Genomic DNA, 18,269 nt, shown 5'->3' with positions numbered 1-18,269 from the left:
ATTTTTCCCCATTGTATTTTTTCATGCGATGTTTTTGGGATTTGGGCACGGATATTCAAAATCCCGGCCCCATTCAAAATGCACGGGGATCAAAATCCGGCGGAAAATTTTCCCGAGATGTAAAGTAGCCTTAAGAGAGGCCTCGATGGGCCGAAGCTGTGGGCAGTTGCGTGGATTTATGTTTTTATCCATGAAATCTTCGTTATTATCGCGCAAGTTGGCAGAACGCGCCCTTTCCCTTTCTGAACCAATAGCTTTCTGATACATTATTCAAATATGTATAATGTCATCGATGAAGGCAACGGACTACATTTAAATGTTGTATGGCATGTAAACGTTTATTAAATAAAATATATAAAATTCGGTCAGATGGTACATTCAGCTGTATAAACATTATATCATTTACGCTGAGAACATAAAAAAACTGCCTCATTGAATTGAACAGCGTGGAATGTGAATCAAAGTCATAAATTAAGTATATGATAGTTGTATCGTCGTTTTTCAAACGACATCCTCTTAGTCTTACCTTACATCTAATACGTATTATCTGTGTTGCATTCCTTTCAAAAAGAGATTCCTATCCTCGTCAATTATTGTCTTCGTTAGTTTCATTTCGATCTTCTGTTGTTTCGTTTTGTTGTATAACTCATTTAAAACTAGCCTGTATTTATTACATCACCGGTAAACTGCGTGACCAATGAACCTCTCACTAAAGATAGATCCGTCTAAGATCCGTGGCCGACGTTATCATGCTGCATTGGGGGCAGAGTTTTTTAGCTCCCAGTGTGTGAAGCCAACATTCCTCGCAATAAACATGCCAACAACAAATGGAAACGACTGGCTTTTTGAAATCGTCCATGCAAATCAGACACTTTGGTCTATTTTTTATAAATCCTTCATACTCGCGTATTTTGGATTTTAAAGAATTTACTATTTGATCAGTACTTTCGCCATTATTCTGTTCGCAGTTAATAGATTGGCCTCCAATGATTGAAGGTGTTTTACACCAACTAGGACCTTCGCCAGGGTTATCAATATCCGGACGCTTCACTGTGATTGGTTCGTTGGCCATAACCAGTCCTCGCAGGTAAGAATCCTTACAACGTTGTTCTGCCACAGGGTATACCACGTCATGTTCAGAATACTGCGGTGGTCCATAGATTTGCGTTTCATCGCCATCGACATTCAGTTCGTCATCCGTATCATCGGCAATTGTTACTCGAACTGCTGTGCTGGGAAAGGCACCACTCTGCGGGAGCATTGTGGTGGCACGTATTCTTGTTTGTCCAGCCCACTCGTAGACCTCGTACGATTCACCCTCCACATCAATACTGGCGTCGTCATCGTCAGAATCATTCGTTCTCCCATTACTACTGGAGCCATTTCCTTCATTTTTCCGGAGGCAAATTTCTACGTGTGTTGTTATTTCCGACACCGATTTATTGCAAACTGGACAAACGTTGTCCTCTGGTTTACGTTTTCGAGTTTTCATCTGAAAAGAGAATAAGAATAATGGGTTGATTCTTGATGATTAGATCTTCGAATGATACATAGTTTGTAGTAGCAAAGTTTAAAATATGTACCGTGACCTGCCCTTATTCCGCGCATCGCCTAATACCGTGGTTTTCATAAAAAATCAGAACCTGGCTAACATGGACATCGTATTATTTGGAATGTACCATTCCCCAGAAAACTATTTCCCAGAATGAAACATTCCCCCGAAAACCATTCCCCAGAATGCACCATATTCCAGAATATTTTTTTCATACATTTAAAAAGATTCTTGCAATGAAGAAAAAAGATTTTGGCAACTAAAAAACTGGAATGAAACGAATGTCTCGGGAAAAAAAACTACAACAGTACAGTTCAATCTGATATAATATACTTTTCCCATGATCTTGGTTCGCTTGATAAAATGTACAATGCGCGCCGCAATACTTTCTGTTTCGACGGCAAGTTAAGCAATGCTGGAGTAAAAGTTTGTGTCATATTTCTGTGAAAGCATTATTATTCTGATAGAAATGTATTGAAGTCATTCCATTTTTTTAGGTTGCCACTCGTTATAAGCCTAACCCAATGGACCTTATTATTCACGCCAATTTTCGAATTACATGAATGGTCGCTCTTGGTATAAGTGAACTTTGCAGGAACAAATGTAGAATCTGCAATGAGATACTAAACGCATGCTGTAAAAAGTAAGTTTGAGCAAGTGTGTGCTTTTCTAGAAGCGTTAAATTATGATTTACCTTATTCCCGGAAAATGCCTATAGAAACCTTTATGTGGATTCTCCTATGCTGCCATCATACGTAAATTCGTCCCATATTTGATGGGATTACTATTTACATAAGACAGTTATGCGTGTAACGACAGTATTTGAAAATTAATTAAATTTTATCCAATAAACCTGTGGATTATTATTATTGCGAGTAAATTCATATTTCAAAAGCAGGCATCATCCACTTGTTTGCTATACTCCGGGCAAACGCGTGATTTGAAAGAAGGTATTTCAGGAAAGTGTGTGAGTCAAAAGAATGTATCACTCATTTGCCCTTTTACGAACAAATGCGTAGTTTAAAAGAAGGAATCATTCGTTAACATTATTTCGGGCAAACTCGTGCCTTTAGAGAAGGAATTATTTACTAATTTTTTATATTCTGGTGCTTTATTTAGGACAAACGCGTGCGTAGCACACATAAATTATAGACTTATTTGTCTTGTTCAGGGAAATGCGCGTTTTAAAAGAAGGAATCATCGACGGGTAAATGATCTCTATTGGTTTCCTCAATCAAGGCGTGCTTCAAAATAAGAAGAATTTATTTTCTGTTTTGGGGTGAAGCCAGAATAGACGTGATCATATGCTTTGGCTATGCTAAGCCAGAATAGCCGTGACCATGCGGTGCGACGTGACGTGACAGTGCAGTTTAACAGTTCATTGATAATAATTGTTATTCCTTTGCGTGAGTCGGGTCGCGTCGCATCGCACGTCGCGTTTACTCTGGCGGCACCTTCCCGAGCAGCACCCATGTTTCAAATAGAACACTGCAACATCTATACGACCAGATTCAGTTACAGATAAGTCGCAGCAACCAAATTTGCATCAATTATGCTGTTTGGGTTATGGTCATTATGCCAACAGGCACATTGTATTGGAAACTATAGGTTCTAACAATTGCCACAATGGCCCTTGCACATCCAACTCATCAAGACAAATGATTTTATGTATGGTCTTGCGATGATGTTTGTAAGAAAACAAGAAAATGAAATCATGTGCATCTATATATTCTGTTTTCTGGGGAACGGTACATTCTGGGAAATGGTTTTCTGGGGAACGGTACATTCTGGGGATTGGTTTTCTGGGGAATGGTACGTTCTGGCGATTGGTTTTCTGGGGAATGGTACATTCTGGGGAATGGAATTCTGGGGTATGGTTTTCTGGGGAATAGTTTGACATATTTTGTTTGAACATTTCACCAAATAATGTGGTGTCCATGATAGCCAGGTTCTGATTTTTTATGAAAACCACGGTATTAGGCGATGTGCGGAATTAGGGCAGGTCACGGTATCTCACACAGATAAAAATATGTTGTGATTTTAAATGTATTTTCATGCACATATTTGGAGCATGCAAATAAACGTAACATTCAATCGATCTCACTATTCTTTTAAATCGAATTAAATTTAAACGGTGCTTGCTTGTAAAATTCAATCAAATTCAATTGAATATCGAATGTTAATTCGTTTGATGGGGTAACCTGCAGTTTTACACGTCTTTGAATTTTCAAAATTATTTGCTGTGCACATTATCGTACACACAGTCACATACACACTACGGACATCACTTGAATTCACCGAGAGGCCATTGGGGAATAACCAGGGGAAGGACACCCAATTTTATAACTATGGATTTTGACAGGTTCGCCTGTTCGTGCTTTTTTGGGTGATAAATTTATCCCCCAGTGTCAAATCACCCCAATACTGATTTATTTTGCAATAGTATGTGCGCGAATTTTGAATGTTTACGTTTTTACAGGAGAATATGATGCAAAACGCCCATTTCACTCAATAATGCAACATGATACAATCATGAGAAAATAGAGAAAAAATGAACGAACTATGAATTAAAACTATTTTAGACTCGATTCCATGCTTTAAACTTAAGAATGTTCAACTTATTTGCTCAATTCTTTAGAATGTTACTTGCGTAAGGCACTGTCTATGCCTTCGTTCGTTTTATATCATTTCCACCCTGGAAGTTGTTTGTGTTGCATTCGCAGTGCACTCGTATTGGTGACTCAGAAAAGATGTGACAAAGATGGCATAGCTTGTCATCCCCGTGGGAATAACACAATAGGTAACCGGGTATTCTTACTCCAGGTATCAAAAGAATCATTACTTCGGAGAAAGGCAAGTAGAAATCAAACTCGACTCGACCTCAAGTCAACTCGACGTTAGGTGCTTCTTGGCCAACTTTGTTGGATTAGCGTTCATCTCCAGCTGGAACATTCAACTTTATTATTTAGTGGGTCGCAGTTGTATGGAAAAACGAAAACTTCACCCAGTTAAGTGAAATAAAGGTTTTTTCTGAATCGTTTTGGGACCCCAATCAACTGTGCAAAATATGGGCTCGATGGGTTACTTCCCCGCCTTCCGCACCGCGTTTTAAATTTATAAGGAGAATAATATAGGAAAACGTACTTCTTCACATTTTCGCTCTTAGCGGCTTCAATTTATCGTCAATCACGTGACATATACACTGCCGTCATACGCATATTTGTGCCATGTTCGCTGAGATTTCCTATGTACATGGGGCAATTGTAGCACTCTGAATTATACTTGTTCACACTATAGGTTCTATGAACCGTATCCGATCCTATCTAAATACAGACTGACTTCCAGACTAGAAGCTCTCAAAGATGCAACCCTCGTGATCACAAACACACGCACACTACTTCATTCTAGGTGGACTCTGTCATCTACATAGAATAGAGGCATCTATCACAACCGCCTTTCCTTCGAGAAAATAATATTTAAGTACTGTTATATAATACTGCTTATATATTATATTAATAATTATGATATTTGTACATAGAAAAGATTCACTTATCTTTGTTGACTATATGGAATTGTCGGTTTGTGAGTCCTTGTTGACTTCCGAATAGGGCCAGCCACAGAGGCTAGCGTAGCGTCTGATCGTTCCTTATCTGTTCCTCCGGTGGCAGCATTCAGTGGCTGATCCGCAATTGTTTGCTTTTCATGAAGAGCCACCCGTTCAATATTGCTATCTTCTTCTTCGCTTAGCGAAGCAGGCAGTAGCTTGAGGTGGGCCGTATTACGATTGTAAGCTCGATCGGTTTCCTTTGATTGCAATGTTACATTTGTACCTCTACGATCGACTACTGTAAATTTCTCCTTAGAGAAATTGGTAGAGAGTTTATTTGCTGGAAGCAGGTTCTTCATTAAAACAGTATCTCCTACCAGTGGGGTAGCCACGGGGGTGGTTTTGGACATAACCCAACCCCCCCCCCCCCAGAGACAAAATTTTTAGAAGAATTTTTTTTTTCGAACCTTCTCGAAATTCAGAATGTTCAGAAAACCTCCCCCCAGACCAATTTTCTGATATTTCGTTCGCTTTAGTCCGACGCCTTTTATCTTCCCTCTCCTTTCCTTGCATCTTCATTCGTTTTCTGTTCTGAAGCAGTTCACTTGGGGCTTTTCCTGTGATTGTATGTGGAGTGTTGTTATACAACTGCAAGTAATGGTCTAAATCCGCTTTCCAATTACATTTCCTCCATTTCCTCTCGATCCCACTTGTCATTTAAAATACAATCTATAAGCTTTCCCATCTATGGATCCTCTCGGGTAGCCTGTAGAACCTCTGAAATATCAATGGCAGCACACTCTTAAACTGCTCTGATGTTTGCTTCGGTATCAGAATCGAATGTTTCCGGACAACAACCTTCACTAAAAATAGCTACCGCAGCTGCCACAACTCTTCTGATGAAACCTCAGACTCATCGACCCACTGATTGTCAGCAACGTGAGAAGCTAACCTAGACAGAACATTGGCAATATTTGCAGATCCTTTACGGTATACCACCTGTGATAACATAAAATAACTACTAGCAAACTTTGTTATATTTAATAAAACACCTCACCTTAAACTTGTACGCTTGCACACGCAGCAACCATCGCTCTATTCTTGCAGTTGGCCTCGATGTCGTCGAAAATAAAGTTTCCAAGGGACGATGACCGGTTTCCCACTCGAACGTAATACCCATCAAATATATTCTGAATCTTTCAACGGCTCATACTATACCTAGAGCTTCTTTTTCTATCGGTGGATAGGTTTTCTCTGTTTTAGACAAGCTTTTGGGAGCATAGCTTATAACTCTTGGTTGATTGTTCTTGAACTGAATTAATATGGCGCCAAGTTCCACAATCAGAGGCATCCATAACCACTAAAGTTCTATCTTTCGGATCATAGTAACTGTAACGAACGCGAATCAATCAATTTGCATTTCAAACTCAAGTTGTCATTTTCGTTAAGCTATACAGCGCACCGCATGGCATATTGTTAGTTGCAATATGCGCATAGTTGATAATTCTCTGCTACCCGAGACAATTATGTCATAAACTAATCTTCTACGAAGGACCAAGAAAGAGACCCATAAATTGTAACAAAAATAGTGACGCACCGATAGTGGCGGCGATAACAAAGTAGAGATAATAAGAAAGGGACCCAAAAGATAATGAGTCAAAATCAGGTAGAATATATTGTACATTCATTTATATATACGGCTTAGCATTAGTAATAAAGTTAGTTCTAGACCACAGTTCTACAGTGTATGTTTTCTACATCCGAAAAATCCGTAAGTCACCGGCGTCACATTTTGGTGGCTCCAGAGAGGAATGTGCAAAGGTACACGCTTTAGGAATGGTATCGCTGACTCATGACAGACAAATTAATGAGCTGAAGTTAAATTCCACTACAAGGGGTGAAACGCTTATTGTAGGTAGCGTGACTGGAAATTCATGCAACGGAGGCACATATAGTACACCATTCTATACATGGACTGGGGCACTAGTTTATTATGAGTACGAGATTGCTCTATACGATTATATTGCAAATATTGACCTTGAAAATGATCAGATATTTTTGAAAAATGGTTTAATGTGTACGTATTCGATTGGAACATGTCTAGATTCCGAAGAAGGTTATTTGACCTGGAATGTAGACTTGAATCAGTCCTGTGAAACAACTGAATTTGAAGTAATTTATGAAGGACTTGTCAATAAAACTACAAGTTTAGAGGGTAATATAAAGAAAACTCATTCAGTAGTTTACAGCACTATTTCAGAAACGCAAGTATTTTCGATCAAAACACGAGAAGATACTCGCATTTGTGGTTACAACGGATTTACTACTGATCATCCTAGAATTTTAATAATTGAAACACAGAGTATTAGATCTCCATTTACAAGAAAAGCAAACAGTGGAAAAAATTTGGATTTGTTTACTTATTTTAATTCCAAAATTACTCTCGTAGAAGTTACATTGGTCAATCTTTAAATGATATTTACAATATGGTTATGGCTGAAATGTGTAAATTAGATAAAGTTCTTTTAGAAACTAAGCTTACACTGGCTAGGCTTAACCCGAATGAATTCGTCAGCAGCATAACGAAGAGAAATGGTTACACAGCAGTAGTCGCTGGCGAAGTTTTGCACGTTTTGGAGTGTAAACCTGTTTACATTACACCAAGATTTACTGAGCAATGTTATCAAGAAATTCCCGTTCTTTACAATAATGTTTTTAGCTCCAGTTACACGCGTTTTACAAACATTAGGAACAGAAATAGAGTGTACTCCTCTACTTCCTGCCAAATTCAAATTTGGGAGCAGATGGTATACCACAGATGGAAGATTACGAGAAACCACTGCGCCAAGTAAACTATCAACTGATATTGTTACCAGCTGGTCATACACGCCATTGCCAAACTTAATGGAGAGTGGGGTTTATGATTCCAACAGTTTGGTCAAAATGAGGAACATGATATATGAACAAGGCGAAAGACGTGTAGCATCTTCTGTAGTTTATAAAATTTTAGCTGGACAAAATCCTAATACTCAAGGCTTTAGATTTGATGCTTTATTATCTGAGAAAATAATTGATGGTGCAATACATAAGTACTGGAACAAAGTGTTGTCTTGGAGCACATGGTTGGGAAACACTACGTCAACATTCATCGGTATTTACCTATTCGCTCGAGGTTTAAAATTTATTGTTGATACAATCATACATAGTCAGATATTATATGACATCTATGGTTTCAGTTGGAAACTAATAGCATCATTCTGGGACTCATTAACTAATTTTTTGTCGCATAAAAACATTAGAAGGAGACGGTAAACAAAATGGAAAATAATAGATGTTCAGAAGAGAATCAACAACCAAACAATGAAACAGAAGAAACAGAAATGAACCTGTATAGAGGAAATGTGTATCCAAAAATCAACACAAATGTCTAGTCCTAAGTAAAAAGACAATATCAATATCATTTCATAATAAGTAATAAATCGCTTATCGACAGTTATTATTGTAAATCTAGTAGATTTACGGGGTCCGGAATGTAACGAACGCGAATCAATCAATTTGCATTTCAAACTCAAGTTGTCATTTTCGTTAAGCTATACAGCGCACCGCATGGCATATTGTTAGTTGCAATATGCGCATAGTTGATAATTCTCTGCTACCCGAGACAATTATGTCATAAACTAATCTTCTACGAAGGACCAAGAAAGAGACCCATAAATTGTAACAAAAATAGTGACGCACCGATAGTGGCGGCGATAACAAAGTAGAGATAATAAGAAAGGGACCCAAAAGATAATGAGTCAAAATCAGGTAGAATATATTGTACATTCATTTATATATACGGCTTAGCATTAGTAATAAAGTTAGTTCTAGACCACAGTTCTACAGTGTATGTTTTCTACATCCGAAAAATCCGTAAGTCACCGGCGTCACAGTAACCTAGATGCTCTACTGAGCCAACCACTTTTTTTAGTTGATCGAATGACTCCTGATGTTCTCCCTGCCAAACGAATGGTGAGTCTTGCCTTATAAGAACCCACAGAGAAGAATTTAAAGTAGCCAAATTTGGGATGAATCTGGAAACATACGTAACAAGGCCTAAGAAACTACGTAGTTCTTCTTTAGACCTAGGTGCCCTGAAGCTCAGTATTGAATGGACTTTTTCGTCTTAAATTTGCATTTGTGATCGTTGAGTTTGATTCCATACTGTTTTAGTACTGCTAATGTTTGCCTTACCGCAAAGTCGTGCTCTTCTTCTGTGGCGCCAAAGATCATAATGTCCTCAATGAAGACAATCGTGTTTTTACAGCCAGCCAGAATACATTCCATTAAGTCCTGGAATAACTCCGGTTCGCAGTTGACACCGAAAAAAGTCTCTTGTAGCGGAACAATCCCCAATATGTGACGAAGGTCGTCCTTTCTCAATCACGTAAAAAGTAGTTTCGGTTTTCAAAACTTTGTCAACTTCGTCAATCTCCAACACTGCATCGAAAGCTGTCACCAATTTCAGTGGTAATTTTCCATAAGCCAGAAACTGTTTGGTTTTATCCATAGGTTCATTTGAAACCCTGACGTCCCGAAGTTTCATCAGCTCCCATGTCGTATCGTCTATCAGGTTATGTTTAGAGCCAGAGTCAATTAACATGATTACTTCCACACCCCCGATACGACGAGAAATCAGTTCTTCATTGTCGTTCCCCACGTTATAAACAGTGAGTTTTTTTTCTCTGTTGCTTCCTGTTCAGCAGCAGGATCGTGTTCTTTGACATTAAACACATGTCTGGGCCGCTTGTTCGCATATGGATAGTCGTTAGAGTTAGAGTTGGGAACAGTACGATTACGATTAACAAAAACCTGTGCAAAAATGAATTTTAAATTGAGAAAATACACACATTTTTCAACTATTTGTTAGTATATATGATTTATTATTCTATTGCAAAATTTGTGTAACCTACCTGATTGTTCACTGGCTTCGAGCTCGATTTACATACTGATTGGAAATGACCAACCTTATGGCACTTCAAGCAGGTCAATGCTGGACATTGGTCCTTCCGAACGTGGATTCTGTATCCACAACGCAAACACCTCGCATTTGTTCTTGCATCACCCTTTGCCGCGTCATAGAGCTTGTACACATGGTTATTCGGGGTTTTGGTGGTCATTCGAGACGCTTGGTAACAAACTGACTAATATGCATTTACTATTTTCATCGTATCGTCTAAGGTCAATGTTTCCTTTTCAAGCAACTTTTGTCTCAACTCATCGAACGCATATTGAACGATTTTGTCAACAATGGCAATGTGGCGACTCTCCACTTCTGATTTGCCAAACGATCATTTCTCGGCCTTCTGTTGAACCTTCAGAGCAAATTTCTCTATGGGTTCATCATCTTCAGGCTTCATATTCCAGAATATAAAACGCTCTAAGCTGTCGTGATGCTTTAGAGAGAAATGGTTCGTGAGCATATCTTTCGCTAACGAGTAAGGATCAATGTTTGAATCTGTGTTCTGATCAACCCCTGGTAATCCATAAAAAGTACTTTGTAGCTCTAAGCCAACCATAGCCATAAGTTGCACCTTCCTGTTGTGTCCATCAATTATATGAGCCGCATCCATAATGCTCTCCATGAACCATGACAACCATGAATTTCTAATCTCCGACGGTGGGAGATGTTTATATTTAAAATGGGGTAGATTATATGATGCTGGGCTGAAGAATGACACATTTTGATACACAACCTGTGAGTTTGGTTGCCATCTTCAGGAATGCCGCTGAGGCTATTGATGGACATTTTTGACACTTTAGGTAACCTATTATGGAATTTTCATGCAATACAAATACACATTTTATCGATAAAATAGAAAAAATACTAATTTAACTTCTTGACAAAATATTTCAAATCGGCCGAGCAAAAATACTTTTTACGTTTTATCCCCAATCATTTCAACCATGCATGTCAAATAGCAATACAGTAGCCGTTCGATAACTGCAAAATGTTTACTTTTCTACTTTACTTTACTAACTTTGATTGAACTGAACCTGAGTTGCGTGCTCTTGCCTACGCAATGCGGTCGGGTCTGAGCTTGACGACCGACTGGCAAATAACTTACACAACCTCACTTGATCAGTACAGTTGCTGATGAAGAATGTGTATAGCCGCCAGACATTCTAAATACTCACGCTCCTCTAATGTGGACGTGTACTATACACATGTGGAAGTGTTGGTTTAAGAAATGGATTGCGAGTGATTTGACTATGCGTTCAATTTGGGAATCTCGAGCTCGTTCAGTAGCCGCTAGGTTGCGAAGGCCGATGGAGGTGCTTTGTAGCTTAGTTGGTTAAAGCACCAGTCTAGCGTACCCTACGTCATGGGTTCGAGTCCCTTCGAAGGGAAAGTGGTTACCTCCAATACATTTTCCAAATCAATATCTACCACTTAACGTACATATTCACATATGAGTTTTCATAACATTGTAAATTAACGTCCAAGTCGGGTGGTTTAATCCCCGGAAATTTGAAACGACCTTACTGTTGAGGTCGAAATACGTATCTGTCAAGGTACAATTAAGTGGTGGAATTAAATGGGATTGTACAAACTCGTCTGGGGCCCTCCTTAGCCGTGCGGTAAGACGCGCGGCTACAAAGCAAGACCATGCTGAGGGTGGCTGGGTTCGATTCCCGGTGTCGGTCTAGGCAATTTTCGGATTGGAAATTTCCTCGACTTCCCTGGGCATAAAAGTATCATCGTGTTAGCATCATGATATACGAATGCAAAAATGGTAACCTGGCTTAGAAACCTCGCAGTTAATAACTGTGGAAGTGCGTAATGAACACTAAGCTGCGAGGCGGCTCTGTCCCAGTGTGGGGATGTAATGCCAATAAGAAGAAGACAAACTCGTCTTATGACAAGCAAATTTTACCTATCTCGACCTTTTTGTCTAACTTTTGTACTGCCGTCATACTTATTTTTGTCCCATGTTTGCTGGAATTTCCAATGTACATGGGACAGTTATGCGTATAACGGCAGTGTAGTGTGAAAAATGTTGAAAGACTTTGCCGAAGAAGGTACGTAGCTGGAAAGTCTACAAAAAATTCGCTTCGAAAATTGATTGTGCAAACCATATGCAAAAAATCAATGTTTCTGCCAGCACTATCGGATAACCTGAGGGCAAAACCCATTTTCCTTCTTGAAGAATATACAAAATGGGATGCACGCGCCACGGGTGATCGATTGGTCAACTAATGATTATTAAAAATGTCTGTTTGTATGTGGTGGAAGTATTCATAAGTAATGTATAGGTAATGTTGTATGTACTAGGGGTGATGACGGCTTTGGCAGGTTTTGTTCTATTATTGTCAGGAAGGTTTTTTATGACTGATTATGCTCAAATTTGGCCCAAACATTCTTTGCATATCAAAGAATATTGTGGCCAAATTTCATAAAATTCGGTCGACAAAAACCCCCCTGCCAATAATAGATAAAAACCTGCCAAAGCCGTCTGTTCCCCTAACTGCGTTGAAATAAATAAATTTGATCGAAAATTAGACATTCTAACATGAACTTGCAAACGAAGCAAGGTGGGTCAGCGCATACTGAAGGGCATAGTTCGTATTCAAAACATATTTTCCATTGCTGATTTAATCATTTTAAGGTTACTTTTAAGCAGCTAATTTGTTTATTAAAAATGTATATTTTTTTTCCTTATGAAAGCAATACACGGACGGCTCGTTTTCATAAGAAATTGCCGACATTTTTAAATGTAGAGTCATTTCTTCACAGGGAGTGAGTGCTAGTAGTGGACCCCGTGCGTATAATGGACCCCCTGAACAAAAACCGAGAGTTTACGCTTGAATCTACAATTTCCTGCAAACCTCCATAGGATAAAGTTGCTTCACTTATCAGGATAGTAGTTCTATACAATTGTTTTGCACTGGGAGACTGAAATTTAGTTATATTAACTAATTTATGAATGTAAACGTCCATTACTAGCACAGAAGGGGGGGTCCACAATAGGCAACAGGAACATGTGGAAATGGAACATGTAAATCAAATGGGGGGACCATAATACGTATGTAAACAAACTCGATGTTGCGTATTATGGACCCGGGGGTGGCCATAATAGGCAACCTGGCTACATAATTTTAAAATACTTATTTTAGTAGTAGATATGAATGTTTTACCATGTGTTATGTACGAAACGCGATGCTGATACCTGTTGCTTGTCATCTAGTGCTGCAGAATGACAATTTGACATGAGTCTTACTCTAGCGAAGCGATTGAAGTAAGTTTCCGTCGTTAAGGGGTCCATTACTAGCACTCACTCCCTATCTAGGTATGTTTAATTTAATATTGGGAATAAAAACAACAGCGACAGCTTCCTGGCCAAAAATTCTACATGGCGACGGCACGAGAAGTTGCTGCGAGATTAAGTTTGCTTTTATGGACAAATTTGCCAAAAAACTGATGATTTGGCGAGAGATATGCAGCTGCAGAGCAAAGACTAAAGTGTTCGTGACGAATAAAACGATGGACTCTAAGCTGTACAAGGAAGAATGTCTTAAAAACCGCGTACTAAGTTTTATGATTGCTCATAAAGGTCCCGTGAAGTTTTGGCCAGATTTGGCGAGTTGGTAAGTCTGAAACTCGTTTTGTTTTTCATATGCACAACATGTGACAGATTCAGTTCTAAAAATGTATTGAACGAGTGATGTGCATAGTTCGAGTTTCAGGGGCATTCTCGAGTCCCTTCGAAACACGCAGATGGTTATGGCAAGTCGATGATCTTTCGTGCCTGCTATTCAACATCCTTTTGGAGGCAGTAATACGAAGGACAGGGATTGACACGTGTGGTACGATTTTCACGAAGTCCGTTCAGCTATTTGGTTTATATTATGGCACGTAAATTTGAGAAGATGGAGGAAACCTACCTCAGACTGAAATGTGAAGCTAAACGGATCTGACTACCCATTAACACATGATAGGAAAAGGCTCAAGAGAGGACAATGTAAGCCATCCACCATGAGTTTGTATCGGTGATGACGAAATCGAGGTGGTTGAAGAATTTGTGTACTTGGGCTCACTGGTGACCTCCGATAACGATACCAGCAGAGAAATTCAGAGACACATCATGGCAGGAAATCATACGTATTTTGAATTCCGCCAAACGCTCCGTTCGAAAAGAGTTCGTCGCCGTACCAAACTGACTATCTACAAAACACTCATTGATCGTTAGTTCTCTACGGACACCTACGGACACGAAACCTGGACGATGCTCGTGGAGGACCAACGCTATGAGTATTATTATTTAAGGAAAAAAGCTTCATAATATTTAATGAAAATTATAGGGTAAAATGCCCAATAGTGGACCCCCTAGTAGCGGAATTTTACTCTTCCCGTGATAAGGAGTAGAAATTTTCAACATATTAACTCTGCTTGATATCTAAAAACAAGCTCTGCATTCCCTCTTCACGATACATACATAAAACACCCAAATACTTGACGTTATTCGTTGAAATTAACATTTAAAAGTCTAACCAAATGCGCCCTATAGTAGACCCCCTGTGGGTCCATAATAGGAAAATGCTTCCCTATAATCGACACTTCATTTGATTGTCATGTCCCGTTTCGGGACGTTCTTCTTCCCTATTATGGACCCCCCAAAATATTCCTATAATGGACACTCTCGTGTTTATTTTTTATAGAATGGTAAAAAATCATCTAATTTTACTTTCCATAGCATTTCCAATGCATGTAATCAAATCATAGAACTGTAAGGTAGGTTCTCCCGATAGAATTTCATAGCAAAATATTAACATTGTGCAGTAATAATGCAAAAATGGGTCCACTATTGGTTGGGGGTCCACTATTGGGCACTTTACCCTATATTATTTTCAAAAAGTTGCGTTGCGTTGAGTTAGTAACGGAGTATTTCGTAGATTGCATACTGAAAGCTGTCATGTTATTAAGTTTAACACTCTTAATCTGAATGCTTATGGAGATCTGTTTGGGAAAGAAACAGCTGTCCAATTAGAAGGCAGAGTAGAAAAAGCATGAAAACTTCCATTGCCGGCCACGCCCATCTTCTCCGTTACGAGGAAGGGTAGGATAATGATGATATGACACCTACTTAAAGAGAGGCCAGCGACTCACCGACGCCCTCATAGGTATCAAGGAGTTGGTTGGAGAAGGAGAAGGGAATGGTCGTTTGGAATTCACCATAAGCGAGTGACACGACCGGTTTTTGATTTAATGTGTTAGGTGAATGTATGTAATGTGAGTGTCATTGTTTATACGACATTTGGATATGTTACTGTCACAGACAAACAGACATAACACATTGAACATTCACTCATCAAATTCATCGTCGTTCAAAAACTAACGACATCTGTTGATTTCAGTTAGTTGGGCAAATCACGAACCAGATGGTGGTAGTGAGCAAACGTCAAACTAGAGCAAATCCGACGCGCGCGCCACGAGTGATCGATTGGCCAAATAATGGTTATTTGAAGTGACCAGTAAATCAGTGAACGATGGAATTTTGACGAGTGTTATGTCTGTTTGTCTGTGTTACTGTACTGTCGTCGTAACGATGTGACGGTGTCGTTGGGAGTAGCAAAGCTAAGAGGGTTAATGTCACTCCTTGGTAATCCAGCATCCAGGGATGGGACATAGGTATTTCCTCCTATATATTATTTTCAATAAGTTGTGTTTTAACTCAACTTTTAAAATTGTGTACATACCTACATTAACTAATTTGTAAATTTAAGTATGCTAAAGGGTCTATTACTAGCACACAAGGGGGGGTCCATAATAGGCACAAGGAACATGTGGAAATGGAACCTGTAATAATAATACGTATATAAACAAACTCAACGTTGCGTATTATGGACCCGGGGATGGCCATAATAGGCATGCTAGATACATAATTTTAAAATGCTTGGTTTAGTAGTAACAATGAAAGTTTTGACTAGTTTTATGTACGAAACACGATGCTGATACCTTTTGCTTATCATCTGGTGCTGCAGAACTACAATTTTTCAAGAGGCTCGCTGTAGCGGAGCGACAGGGGGTCCATTATACGCACGGGGTTCATTACTAGCACTCACTCCCTAAATAAAGGAAAAATGAGGTTAAAGCGATAGCTGCACATCGCTCAGGATGGAGATCTTTCAAGTCGGCCCTATGCACCACTGGAGGTGTACAGGACCCATAACTAAATAAGTAAGTATTCGATGTGAATCCTGTTATCAAAGCTCCACGATTGTCCTATGCAGACGACCTCAAAATTTATCTAAAGATTCGCTCATACACAGATTGCGTAGAGCTGCAACGCTAATTCGTAGCCTTCGCCAATTGGTGTGCATTGAATCGGATGGTGATAATGCCGGCAAAGTGCTCCGCTATTACTTTTTCTCGAAAGAAAGAGCCGTTGAACTACATATGAATTACAAGGAACGACAATCAAGCATGTGATTCACGTGAAGGATATCAGGGTAATCCTGGATTCACAATTGACTGATAAGCAGCACATGGCATAATATGTCGATGCACTGGCTGTTGTGTTTCGAATCGTGAAAACATTTATGCTGTCCAATGAGCAGCTCGAAGTTAGTTGCTTAGATTAGATGCGTCCATTACCAGGGGGCTCCATGTGAGCTTTTTGGTGTGGGGGATAGTGAAGGAAAAAAAAAGTAGTTCCCATCCCTCTCATGTCCATTTGTTGACAAAAAAAGAAAGACCAGGACGGGAACAACTTCGAGCTACTTCGAGCTCCTCATTGGACAGGACTATTCTCCAATGTATATTGCTTAAAATCGCTATATTGCTCTTTAGTGTGTCCCACTCTAGTCAGCCGTGCGGACCCACACTACAACAATAGTGTGGGACGATTGGAATGCGTTCAGCGTCATTTTCTTTGATTCGCACCTCGGATGCTGCCCTGGAGTAACCCGTTACCGGTTACCAAACTACGAGAGCCGCTGACACCTGATCGATCTGGACACTTGGCGAGTTAGAAGGAGCGTTACTAAAGCATTGGCCATCGCTGATGTCATACAATGCTAGGCTGATTCACAGCTTCTTTTTAAGCTTATCAAATCTGAAGGCCCGCCCAAAGGCGCTTCGCAAAAACGTTATGTTAGGCCAAAATACAATCGTACTACGATCATAAAGGAGCTTTAGCTAAGATCTGAGTAGCGGATATTTACCGAAGTTTCCCCAGTGTTCGATTTTCATTTGTCCTGAGAGGTTATCCGACGAGTTTTTCTTTTAATGACCAAGCTGATTAGTCGCATACATTCGTGTTTTACATTTTGTATGTTTTTTTTATGACTCTTGTATTCTTTCCCCATCCATAACATCATTAGGACAGTAACAAGCCTGTTGAGGTCCTAAATATTATTGTTTTGCGGCCCTCCAAAATGCTAGCTGAGCCTTATAAACTAATTATAAATTGCCGTACAAATTCCTTGACCCGATATAATGAAAACTAATTCTCGTAAGAATAATAACTCACAAATACCTAAACAAAAAAAAGCTTTAGAACCTATGAGTTATTTAAACAAAAACACAAAATAGGTACAAACCTTCAGCCTTGCCTGTCGGTTATTCTTAATCTTCTGATAGGTACCCCAGCACTCATCCGGATTGCTAGATGTTCCTGGTTCGCCATTATCCTCTAGCGACCGGTGCCCATTTGCCAATGCACCACCACTACTTGTTGCTCCTCCACTGCTTGTGCCGCTTGTCCCTGGTCTCAATGAAGCCCGATCGGTTCCCACTGCATATCCGTCAGGCAGCGAGCAGTGGTGGTTCTTTCTCGGCTTAAGAATTCGGTCCAATCGTTCAACTTCCAGCGCAAAGTGCTGATCAATTTCAGTAGGACGAAGTGTCACCCCACATATTGGACAACAGAGTGGCTCGCTTTTCTGTTTTCGCTGTCTTGTGAAGCCATGAGCTCCGGCATCTTCGACAGAATGCTGATGGTCCATGGCTGGCGATTAACTCGTTGGTGACACAAGTTTTAAATAGTTAAGATTGAGACAATCGGATTCTTTACATTACATATTTGAATAAATTTAAGCACTTCTATCAAGACTAAAAATTTAAAGATGGCAAAAAATATTTAATTTGTTTTGAGCGCATCCACACGTAGGGGCATTCAAATTTTACGA

General features: G+C 39.5%; 1 protein-coding gene across 1 annotated transcript; it reads right to left on the bottom strand.

Annotated features, from left to right (window-relative positions):
• Window positions 1–317: 317 nt before the first annotated feature.
• On the bottom strand, window positions 318–18,269 carry LOC134219088 (E3 ubiquitin-protein ligase RNF220). The gene is made up of 2 exons (XM_062697777.1): window positions 17,682–18,269; window positions 318–1,492 (listed from the first exon to the last, which is right to left on the bottom strand). Exons 1-2 carry the CDS (start codon window positions 18,084–18,086, stop codon window positions 710–712), a joined length of 1,188 nt encoding a protein of 395 aa, XP_062553761.1. The 5' UTR covers window positions 18,087–18,269; the 3' UTR covers window positions 318–709.

Source organism: Armigeres subalbatus, chromosome 3 (genome assembly GCF_024139115.2).
Source record: "Armigeres subalbatus isolate Guangzhou_Male chromosome 3, GZ_Asu_2, whole genome shotgun sequence".
Taxonomy (NCBI): domain Eukaryota; kingdom Metazoa; phylum Arthropoda; class Insecta; order Diptera; family Culicidae; genus Armigeres; species Armigeres subalbatus.
The sequence above is the reverse complement of the archived record's forward strand: the minus strand, read 5'-3'. Positions and strand labels throughout refer to the sequence as shown.